The sequence below is a fragment of the Salvia miltiorrhiza genome, chromosome 5 (assembly GCF_028751815.1).
Source record: "Salvia miltiorrhiza cultivar Shanhuang (shh) chromosome 5, IMPLAD_Smil_shh, whole genome shotgun sequence".
NCBI lineage: Eukaryota > Viridiplantae > Streptophyta > Magnoliopsida > Lamiales > Lamiaceae > Salvia > Salvia miltiorrhiza.
Window position 1 is genome coordinate 53,803,738 of NC_080391.1, and position 12,693 is coordinate 53,816,430.

Genomic DNA, 12,693 nt, shown 5'->3' on the forward strand with positions numbered 1-12,693 from the left:
GCAGCAGGGGCGAAGCGGCGGGGGGGAGGGGAGGGGGAGTTTCTGTTCTGCGCAAAAGTGAAAAAAGAAGGTTACGCGCGCCCTATAATTAGACATTACCGACGGCAATTGCCGCCGCTAATTAGCGGCGGCATCATCGCCGTCGGTAATAGTGTTAAATTAAAGTTTTATTGTAATTTCAAAACTTACTGGCGGCGTCGCCGTCGCTAATTACCGGCGACGAGTTTGCCGTCGGTAAGTGGCCGGTAATTTCGAAAGTTCGGGTCGCCTGGAATGCCGCCGTTAAGTACCGACGGCAAAATCGCCGCCGGTAATTTTCGCCGGTAAATACGCGTTTTTTTGTAGTGTCCCCTAATCTTGCTGCTGCGAACCAACTTCTGAAGTCCGAGGAAATCGGTAGATTGTGGACCATCACCCAGCTCCAAATTCTCAACTTGAGCTTATAAGTTATTTAAGAGCTTATAAGTTTTTTAAGGCTGCGTTTACTTTGATGGATAAATTTATCTATGGAAAAGGATGGATAACAAAAATTTATGCATTTAAATGTCTTCTTTCTTTTCCAACATTTGACACAAAAGAGAAGTTCACCATTTTTTCTTTTTTATTTTCACTTCAAGGCTGAATAATATTATCCTTCCATTTTTTAGTGGATAATATTATCCATCCTTGAAGTGAAAATAAAGAAGGAAAAATGCTTTTGTGTTAAATATTGAAAAAGATAAAAGACATTTAAAGGAATAAATTTTTGTTATTCATTTTTTTGCATGAATAAATTTATCCATCAAAATAAACGCAACCTTAATATATAATACTTTTGCTCGAAAGAGGTTGCATTATTTCTCCAAAATATTAGATATGGAGATTGACACAACAACCACTTTACTTGTAGAATGCTGATTAATGAAGCATTGTAATTGTATGTATATTATAAGTACATAGCTCTCACTGCTTTGGCGACGAGAAGGGTCACGGACAGCCAAATTAATATATTCAATAAAAATCAAAACCAGACATTAATTGTCTGAATACATAAGACAACAACTCAAATAATATTTTAATTAGTATAATTAATTAACTAGGAATATGTGGCGTCCTGTTATGTTAAAGCAGAGTGCCTAAAATAAATTAAACTGGAATCTCGGTTTCGGTCCTTCACTAAATCAAAGCTAATTGGTTGCAAATTTTCGTGGTCGATGGTGTCATCTCAAATAAATTAATTGATTAATTAAAGCAAAAGTTTGAAATGTTGAATGTTGTTCACTAAATTATCAGTGATCACTCATGACTATGTCAAGTTGGGTGGGAAAGTAACAAGTTTGCCACAATAACGTTGAACAAAGTAGTAATTAAATAAGTCTGTCAAATGTCAATGAAGTCATATATGTGTATATATATGATAATATAATATGTTTCTTAATTATGCGACGAGCGAACAACGTTTAGAGCATATTTTATTTTAGAACAAGCAAAAGGGCAGCTTTCGATATTTATGGGATTTCACTTTTTTTTTTGCTTTTTCTTAAATATTCTTCAGTTGTCGTTTTAGATCATTGACACGAAATACACCAATTTTGAATCAATTTTAATTTTTAACACGAAGTCGATTTTCACCTAAATTGAAATTGATGTGGCACGCTGGAATGCTGATATGAACAAATCAAACGTTTACAAAATAACATCGTGGACATATCTTCACAAAGTCATAGTTTCTGTAAAAAATAAATATTTCTCTATTCAAATCTTAAAAAATTAGAATTATTTTCCATCCCTCTATAAAATCACGTTGAACTCGCTGTGTGCGAGTGCGTGTCTGTGTGTGTGAAATCACGTTGATTATCTCTATAAAATCACATTAGACTCTCTCTCTCTCTCTCTCATAGTAAAATTATCATAAATTTAAGTCTCTAAAATAAGAGCTAATTGTTAAAACATGACCGTACCTTTTAGTGTTTTTGAAAAAGATGACTATATGTTACGGAATTTAAAAATGAGGACTATATTTTTCATTTTTTACATTTACACTCATTTCGGGCTAGCAGGATAGAAGATATAGTCCTCATTTTGATGTGTTAAATAAAAGTCTAAATGTAAAAATTGTAAGCTACAGTCCTTATTTCAAATTTCGTACATAACGTATATATAGTCCTCATTTTAAAGTTTCATAACATAGTTATGGCCCTATTTTAACAATTAACTCCTAAAATAAACTCAAAACGACATATACTTTTTTTTTTTGTCTTTAAGTGCCAAATAGATTCCATTTCACTCAATTAATGCCACCGGATTGCTAGGCCACATTTAATTTGGCCAGAAATATAATTCGTGTTAAAATTTCTCCTATCAATAAATTAGTATATATTTTTTACATTCTTTAAAGTTTTTGTTAAAAATTACTCCCTTCGTCCTCAAATATCTTCCTAAAGAAGAATGACACAAGTTTTAATAAAAAATAGTTGTGTATTAGATGAGTGGAGAATGAGTATCACAAAAAGTAAAGATTGTAAGAATAATAGTAAGTTGAATTATTTTCAAAAGTAGATTAGGAAGATGTTTTAGGGACGAACCAAAATAGAAAAAGAGAAAGATGTTTGAGGGATGGAGGAAGCAGTATTGATCCAAAACTAGTATATTTATACGACAATGACCCTTTAGAAATTAATCAACAATTAGTAGTATTATCAATAATTAAATGGCGATAGAATCTCAACGATCATGGTTATTGATCTTCAACGCGTGTCGTATTGGGGTTCTTTTTCTTTCTTTCTTTATTTTTTATCTGTAAAAAAAGAGTTAAAGCTTTTTATGTTTCAATTTTATAACATATTCTAGCTTTAGTGAATAAGAACCAAATAAAGATAAAATCATTAATTAATTAGATTCATGATGCATGAGTGTTGATTTTGGTTGAAGAATATTTGTTTCGATTTTCAATAATTTGAGGTGCATGGTTTTCTATTTTTCATTGTGCATTCTCTTTGATGAAAAATAATGAAAAATATATATATTTATTAATTTGTTATTATTTTTATATATTTTGTATGATGGATAACTTTTTTTGAATAGGATCAAAACAATTTGAGCAATCATTTCTCCTCATTTTCACTCTAATTCATGATAACATTGTTATATATGGAGTACTAGCATGCTAACATTTTTCCATATTTTTTTTATCTAGAGAACATGAAATAAATTAATAAAAATGATGTGCTAAAACTTTCTCGTCTTTTCTTATTCATTTTTTCTCATGATAAATTTATAATCAAAGAAAATACACCCTAAAATAAAAACACATGATAGTTAATTCGTGATCACTAATTTCATAGGTTGAATGATTTAGTTGGTACAGATCGAGAGTAATCTCATGTTCTATTAAAAATATAAAGTTGTAAGATAACTTATTTCTATTACATTATTTTTACGGAAACTCGCGTTAATGAAATATTTTCTTAGTAAAACTAAAGAGCATACTATTAGTGGTTAAAATTGTATTTTAATTCTTTTCATTAAAAAAATAAATCATACCGGCAATGATTTAAGTCATTAAAGTCGTGCTAAAAATACGATGTTGGCAAGATTTGGGCAGAACAATATCCTGTTTGTTGCAAGAACATTGTCATCCCTATATAGAAACTACTGCAACTTCTTATCTCATCTCTTTTCCTTTTCTCTACCAGACAGATTAATTTCCTATCCGGATATGACATCATCAAAAATAGTAAATTAAACATTTTATACTATAATTTAAATCAAGATTTGATCAAGTATGCAGTAATTGATATCACTTCTTTATCAAAACAGTCTCCTTGAAATATATATACACAAATTAAGATCCAAACCCTATAAACCACTAGTCATCCCAAGTAGGGAAATTACAAACTAAAATAAAATAGTAAAACTGAAATTCCGAAATTATCACTGCAATAACTATGATCCGAAATATGAAATTTACTAAACTCCATTCATTGGCTATCAGAAATGTGTATGACTGCAGATAGGTAGGTGTGGAGCACTGGATTAAGCCCCAAAGTCAACTCGAGCCCCACCTCACTGAGTCGAGGCTCCGGAATCGTTCCTTGATCATCAAAGCTCACTAAGCTCGGCTCCACCGTTTCAGTCGAGAACGAGTCATGACTCGGAGCCCTTCCCGATTTCTCATCGATCACTAATAAATCTTTGTTATGATCCCACCCCGTGATAGTGAATTTCGCCTCCGACTCGGCCGCCGCCGACGAGGTGGACCGTTTGCGGCGGTCCCGACCCTTGGGGGCGTGGCGGATGTCGCAGGGCGAGACGAGATGTGTTATAAGTAATGTAATTCAGCCCATTTGTGCAGAAGCTTGGGGCCTTATTCTGGCCCAACTTTGAGTTATTTTGTGCCCTTGACTTGGTCATTGGCTGTTGTAACAGAACACACGTTGGGAAGAAGTGGGGTGGGGCTAAGCACCTATTTAATTTCAATCTTTCATCTACAAATAACAACACACGCTGCTACTCCTTTCCTGAACACATGACAGCTGCATATCTTCCTCTCTACACGCTGCTACTCCTTTCAAAAACACATACACAATTTTCTTCCTTCTTTGAATCATAAAAGCGTCTCCACTCCGTCTTCTGTGAGTGCACACAATTGACGGATCGCTGTGTTAACCTTGGGAAGCATTCGGCAACAAGACTTGACACCGGAGGGTCTGCCGAGATAGCTTTTAAGGCAGCGGTGCGCCGCGACACAGTTTCGATTCTTGTTTCTCTTCTTCTACTCTGTTTTGCAGGTTGAGGTTTTTCATCGAGCAGTTGGCGTGCATCTCCAAATTCAGCCTGCTCCTTGTTTTCTTGTTGAGCATCTCACGTAGCTTTGTTCCAACAATTTAAAAGCTATCCTAATGGCCCTATCAAACCGTGCTCTGCCCGATTTGTCGAAATTGGAACCTCTGAATGGATCAAACTACAAGAGATGGTCTCAGAAATTGCTAATCTTCTTCGAGCAACTCGAAGTCGATTACGTTTTGTTCGAGGCAGCCCCTGCTGCTCCTCCACCCATCACCACGATCGTCGTCGCTGCTGGCGGTACAGACGCTGCCCCGCCTCCTCCACCCGATGACAACGGTCGGGCCAAATACGAGAAGGACAACAAAACTGTTCGTGGTCACATTCTAAACCACATGACGAATAGCCTCTTTGATCTTTTCGTCAACCGTCGTTCGGCAAAGGAAATTTGGGAGGCTCTGGAAAAGAAATATGGTGGTGACGACGCTGGATTAAAGAAGTACGTTGTCGGAAAATGGCTAGAGTTTCAGATGGTAGACAACAAACCCATCATGGAGCAGCTGCACGAATACGAGAACCTGTCCGCTGCTGTGCTCAACGAAGGGATGAAGATGTGTGAAATCTTCCAGGCTAATGTGCTCATCGAGAAGTTCCCTCCATCGTGGTCTGAATACCGAAACATGTTGAAGCACAAGAAGAGGGACCTGTCACTTGAAGAGCTCATCAGCCACATGCGAACCGAAGAGGCTAATCGCCTCAAAGATAAGCCGTCGAACTTTGTTAATTTTTCGAAGGCTAATCTTGTTGAATCTGATGGTGGTGCAGGAACAGGAAAGTCACAAGCTTTTAAGAAGACAAAGCACGATGGAAAGAAGCCAACATTCAAAACAGACAAGAAAATCACAAAGACGAAGGTGACGTGTTACACCTGTGGAGCCCCTGGTCACAAGTCCTATCAATGTCCTCAAAGAAACCAGCAGGGTTCCCAACAACAACCTTTCCGGCCCGCACCAAAACCTGCAAACAACGCGAACTTGGCTGAAATCGATACCGATGACATCATTGCAGCTGTGGTGGAAGCTAATATGGCCGAGAACAAGAAGGATTGGGTGTTGGACACTGGAGCATCAAGACACTTTTGTAGCAACAGGAGCCTTCTCCATGAGTTTGAGGATGCAACAGAGGGAGAATGCGTCTACATGGGGAACTCCAGCGTTGCCGGCGTGCTCGGTAAAGGAAAAGTTTTGCTTAAACTCACGTCTGGAAAAATTTTGAGTCTTTCTAATGTGATGTATGTCCCGAGCATGCGTAGGAACTTAGTCTCTGGTGCTCAGCTGAGCAAAGCTGGTCTAAAAATTGTTGTTGAGTCTGATAAAGTCGTGCTGACTAAAAGTGGGAACTTTGTGGGGAAGGGATATCTTTGTGATGGTCTGTTTGTTCTGAATGTTGATTCTGAAATCGTGAATGAGAATGCTTCTTCTTCTGCTTACTTGATTGAGCCGTTAGATGTTTGGCATGCAAGACTTGGACATGTTAATTATGCTTCTATTAAGAAACTTCGGAATATGGATTTAATTTCTGCTTCAAAACAAAAGGATGTTGTTAAATGTGAAATATGCGTTGAAGCGAAATTTGCTAAAAAATCGTTTAAATCCGTGGAACATAGATCATCTGAACTTCTTGATTTGATTCACACGGACTTAGCTGAATTTAGAAGCACAATTAGTAAAGGAGGAAAGATGTACTATATTTCATTTGTGGATGACTTTTCTCGTTACACTCGTTTGTACCTCTTAAGAACCAAAGATGAAGCTACTGATGCGTTTCTTAAGTTTAAGGCAGAAGTGGAGAATCAATTGAACAAGAAGATTAAGAGGTTAAGATCAGACAGAGGAGGTGAATTTAGTACTCTTTTCTTGAAAAATTTCTGTGAACAACATGGGATTATACATGAATTTACTGCTCCTTATTCTCCTGAACAAAATGGCATTGCTGAAAGGAAAAATAGAACTCTCAAGAACATGATTAATGCTATGTTGCTTAGTTCGGGTTTGCCTAACAACATGTGGGGGGAAGCAGCTTTATCTGCGTGTTATATTCTTAATCGTGTGCCTCACAAGAAACTTGAAACAACCCCTTATGAAATGTGGAAAGGCTTTCAGCCTAACTTGAAATATTTAAAAGTGTGGGGGTGCCTTGCTAAAGTAAGATTAAATGATCCAAAGCAAGTGAATGTAGGATCAAAGACCTTTGATTGTGTGTTCATTGGTTATGCTATTAACTCTGCTGCATATAGATTTATGTCTTTAAGTGATCATTCTATCTATGAATCTCGTGATGCTGAGTTCTTTGAGCATATATTTCCTATGAAGACTAACACTACTGTTGAGAATGTTTCTAGTACTTCACAGGAAAATCAAGCTGAGACTTCTCATCGTTCAGACCAGGAAACTGAGAAAACGTCGGAACCGAGAAGAAGTAAGAGGAAACGAACAGAGACATCGTTTGGTAACGATTTCATTACTTCATTTGTTGCTGAATATTCTGAGAAAATTGATGAATCTGTTGTGTATGCCTTTTTGCTTGAGGAGGATCCTCTTACTTATCAAGCTGCCATGACTAGTATAGATGCTCCACTTTGGAAAGAAGCCGTGCAAAGTGAACTTGATTCCATTAATGATAATCATACTTGGGAACTTGTTGATGTGCCTACTAGTTGCAAACCTATTAGAACTAAATGGATTTTTAGGAAGAAACTAAAACCTGATGGTTCAGTTGATAGATATAAGGCAAGATTAGTTGTGGTTGGATATTCTCAGAAAAAAGATGTTGATTTCTTTGACACTTATTCTCCTGTTGCTCGAATCTCTACTATCAGATCACTAGTTGCTTTAGCTGCTATTCATAACTTGATAGTGCATCAAATGGATGTGAAAACAGCCTTTTTAAATGGTGATTTGAATGAAGAAATTTATATTGAACAACCTGAGGGTTGTGTCATACCTGGGAAAGAACATAAAGTATGCAAACTGAAAAAATCATTGTATGGTCTTAAACAAGCCCCTATTCAGTGGTATGAAAAGTTTCATAATACTATACTATCTAACGGTTTTTCTGTCAATTGCTCTGAATCATGCTTATATTCTAAAACCCGTGGATCAGACTGCGTGTTAATATGCTTATATGTGGACGATATGTTGATTTTTGGTACGTGTTTAGACATTATGTTGGAGACAAAAGCTTATTTATCTTCTGTCTTTGATATGAAAGATATGGGTGAAGCTGATGTTATCCTCGGGATAAAATTGATTAAATCTGAGCATGGTTATGCATTGAGTCAGTCTCATTATGTGGAACAAGTCCTCAAACGCTTTGATTGCAATGATTTAGTTCCTGTGAAAACTCCTTATGATTCTAGTTTACAATTGAAAAAGAATCTTGGTGAATCTGTTTCTCAAGAACGTTATGCTAGAATTTTAGGAAGTGTGATGTACTTAATGAATTGCACTAGGCCGGATATTGCATATGCTGTGAGCCGTTTGAGTCGATATACACATAATCCTAGTAATGATCATTGGTTTGCACTTTATCGATTGTTGAGATATCTTAAGGGAACTGCTGACTACTGTTTACATTACTCTAAATTTCCCAATGTGTTAGAAGGCTATTGTGATGCAAACTGGGTATCAGACAGTGATGAGGTAAGCTCCACGAGTGGATATGTATTCACTCTTGGAGGTGGTGCAATTTCTTGGAAATCTGGAAAACAAACTTGTATTGCAGGTTCTACGATGGAATCTGAATTCATAGCATTGGAGCTAGCGAGTCATGAGGCGAAATGGTTGCGAGAACTGTTGGCAGATGTGTCGTTGGGTAAGAGGTCTCAGGCACCTATTTCTCTTCATTGTGACTCACAAGCTGCTATCTCTATTGCTAAAAACAGTGTCTACAATGGAAAGAGGAGACACATTCGGCTAAGACATGCAGTGGTGAGAGAAATGCTTGGTGATGGAGTCATTTCTTTAGACTTTGTAAGGTCTGAGAAAAACTTGGCTGACCCGTTCACTAAAGCACTCATCAAGAGGCAAGTGCAAGAGCTATCAGCCGGAATCGGGATGAAGTCATTGAATGGAGGAAGCTAACTTGGTGGATACCTAAAGGTCAAACGAAACCATGTGAGCTTATTTCATTTATATGGCTTTTTATGTAATAAATTGTGTTGTTCTACTGCGGAGAACATTGGCCATAGATGAATCATCACCTGTTGAAGGTATTTCCACTGCGGTGGATTTTTGATTGTACTATGATTCTGAGGTTGAGCATTTGGCTCTTAATGATTCTTGCAGTTGTGTTTTGCGAAACACTTCTGATATATTATATGCGTATAATATATTCAGTGCCGTGGCGATTGCACTTTCATAGAATCACCTAAGTGTATGTGAAGAGGTGGCTCTCTTCCATGGAATTATTTCCTAGAGCATATACGAGATCCAAGGTGTTGTTATAGCCAAATTTGTTTTATCGCGGAGACGTAACCTTTAAGGAATGATGTGTGTTGTGGGGGCCAACATGTGATTTTTATAAAGTTCAAGTAGAAATACACCTTATAAGATTCACATGTGTTCTCACTACACTAATATACAAATTCTAATCGCAAGATTATTTGTATGTATGCATCAATGTTCCTCTTGTTTCTTCTTTTCTGCTGTATTCCATTTGTGGGGGATTGTTATAAGTAATGTAATTCAGCCCATTTGTGCAGAAGCTTGGGGCCTTATTCTGGCCCAACTTTGAGTTATTTTGTGCCCTTGACTTGGTCATTGGCTGTTGTAACAGAACACACGTTGGGAAGAAGTGGGGTGGGGCTAAGCACCTATTTAATTTCAATCTTTCATCTACAAATAACAACACACGCTGCTACTCCTTTCCTGAACACATGACAGCTGCATATCTTCCTCTCTACACGCTGCTACTCCTTTCAAAAACACATACACAATTTTCTTCCTTCTTTGAATCATAAAAGCGTCTCCACTCCGTCTTCTGTGAGTGCACACAATTGACGGATCGCTGTGTTAACCTTGGGAAGCATTCGGCAACAAGACTTGACACCGGAGGGTCTGCCGAGATAGCTTTTAAGGCAGCGGTGCGCCGCGACACAGTTTCGATTCTTGTTTCTCTTCTTCTACTCTGTTTTGCAGGTTGAGGTTTTTCATCGAGCAGTTGGCGTGCATCTCCAAATTCAGCCTGCTCCTTGTTTTCTTGTTGAGCATCTCACGTAGCTTTGTTCCAACAAGATGGACGCCACCGAGAACGGCCTCCACGGCGGCGTGGCAGCGGGGCCAGTCGCCGGAGCTCATCAGCCCGACGGAGCCGTGGACGGGGTTGATGATCCGTCCACAGGCTTCGTAGAGGAGTGACCTAAAAATTTCTGTTGACCCAAAACGAGCAAATTGCGTCAGATGACAACGAATCACAATTCAGTTGGTAATAAGACACTTTCTCTTCAACCAATAGATCGGGGGTTTAGTCGCAATGAGGAATCATTATTTGAAATAAAGAAAAAGAAGAAAAACGCTAAGGCGTTTTTTTTTTTGGTCGGTTTCTCAAATGCGATTATGCGTGCATGTGAATGGGAGGTTTTTATTTGTTGACTTACCGGGGCGGCGATGAGAAGGGGCGGCGGCGATGAGGTTGAGGAGGCCGGCGCGGCCGTAGAATTTGGCGAGAAACAAGGTGGCGTTGGCTTGAGATTGGGGTGAGTTAAGCCACTCGAGACAAGGTTTTAGACTGCAATCTTCGCTGCAGCCTTTGCGGAGAACTCGGCAGCCATTGCAGCTTATTCCCATCTTCACAGAGAGAGAGAGAGAGAGAGAGAGAGAGAGAGAGAGAGAGAGAGAGAGAGAGTATGAAATGAATTATGGGGTGAAGAGGAGGAGAAAGACGACGGGTATTTATTTGCAAAATGGGAGGCACATAGCGAAGGTGATATTCAAGTGTTGAAATTTTGTGACTGAACATTTTCAGTATTTGTTAAAAGTAATAACTCAAAAATAAATACAACTCCATGTAATATAATGTTAAAAAAAGAATAGGATGGTAGGAATTATGAATACTTATGATTTCTATTGAATTAGTAAATTTTATATAGATGTAATAACGATGAGTGTACATTAGAAATTAAATAGAAAAGGAATTTAAAATTAATATATTTGTTGAGAATTGAATTAGAAGATGTATAATATCTCTACCCATACAAGATCACTATCCCACAAAAGTGAAAAAATTACACCGCACGCAGACGAAATTTAACCAAAGACCTCTCACAAATGATAGTCTTTGGATGCGCCAATTTGAAATTATGCCTCGTTAGCTAAAATTGAATATGTTAAGATTGCATTTGAACAGTGTGTTTGCTTTTTATCCCTTTAAATGGAGGGATAATATAATGAAGTATAAACTTATCACTTAAAGTGTGGACCACATTTGTTAAATCTTATTTGATTTGAAGGATAATATATTTATCCACTCCTTATAAAGTGGTATAAAATTATACCACCCTCTTTTAAGTATAAAATTATCCATTTCTCAAAGGGATAAGGGATTGCTCGAAAAATTATACAATCTGCTCAAATTTTCTTATACATCAAAGTAAATGAAGTATTAGGCGGTAAAAACACACTCGATATATACACTGAGGGAAGAAACACAACCAATTATACATAGATATATATCATCCAATTAATTATCTTGAAACAAAGTTCACTCACACAACAGAAAAAGAAATTAAAAGAAAACGAAAAGGAAAATAACTTTATTATGAACTATCAAGTTATCCCGAGACTTGGATAATTCACAAAACCGTTGTCAAACAATCCTTACGCTACAAAAAAAAGTTTCCACTAGTGACATGAAGTTTGATAGCTATTATGTGTGTCATAAAAATTAGTGATATTTAAAAATGTAATTATTAGTGATTAGCTACACCATCAAATGCTACCAATTTTTATGACACACATAATAACTACCAAACCCTATGTCACTAGTGGAATTTTTTTTTGTAGTGTTATATGAAACAAATGAGATCATTTGTCATTGTAATTGTATTTCTCAAATCTCAATTGCTTAAACATGAATTTTTACGCAAAAAGGCAACAAGTTTTTTATATTTTTATTTTTAAATATCTTTTAGGATAATTATGAAAGAAGCTAGGCAATATTAGTAGTATATTTTTTTCTCAGAACAATAGCATCCATTACATATAACTGCATTTTGAATATATAACTCGATAAAAAAATATTCGTATCCATGATTTTGCTAAATGCATGATTAATTGAAATACTTTGAAGCAATAAAAGGATTGGATCCGAAAAATAGGATGGTAGGAACAAGCGGCGCGTGGTAGGCACGTTAATTGGCGCCTCACCGCATTTATTCACGAATGCCACCATCTCTCTGCCCCGGTTTCCTTCCACAAATTTTTCTGCTTTTTCATTTTTACTCTCTCCAATCCTTCCTAATAAATGACGTCATAACACATGGGATATCCTTTATTATGAATTTTTGATACTGTTTGATTTTTGATTTGAGTTCAAAAAGCATTGAACACTAGATAGATCTGATATTGACAAAAGTCTTCTTAAATTTCCGTGCTCGCGAATACTAATAAGAGGCAAAATGATCATATATACTCCATAATCTTGATTTATTGGTGATCTAGTTCTACTCAATTAATTAACAGTCAATTAACTAATCAATTGAAAGAACTTCCTAGGAGGGAGTGACGCAGATTTTAAGAAAAATATTGTTGAATGTGTTTAGAGTGGAAAAAAAATTATTGAATGTATTGAGAGTGATGAAAATGTATTGTAATTAGTATTGAGAGTGATGAAAAATAAGAGTAAATAGAGTATTAGTGGTGAGCTAGCTAG

At 36.8% G+C, this 12,693-nt stretch overlaps 1 protein-coding gene across 1 annotated transcript; it reads right to left on the reverse strand.

Annotated features, from left to right (window-relative positions):
• Positions 1-3,752: 3,752 nt before the first annotated feature.
• On the reverse strand, positions 3,753-10,683 carry LOC131025064 (LOB domain-containing protein 40-like). Its single transcript, XM_057954664.1, has 3 exons — positions 10,421-10,683; positions 10,057-10,192; positions 3,753-4,293 (listed from the first exon to the last, which is right to left on the reverse strand). The coding sequence occupies exons 1-3, from the start codon at positions 10,608-10,610 to the stop codon at positions 3,960-3,962; spliced, it is 660 nt and encodes a 219-aa protein (XP_057810647.1). The 5' UTR covers positions 10,611-10,683; the 3' UTR covers positions 3,753-3,959.
• Between the last annotated feature and the right edge of the window lie 2,010 nt (positions 10,684-12,693).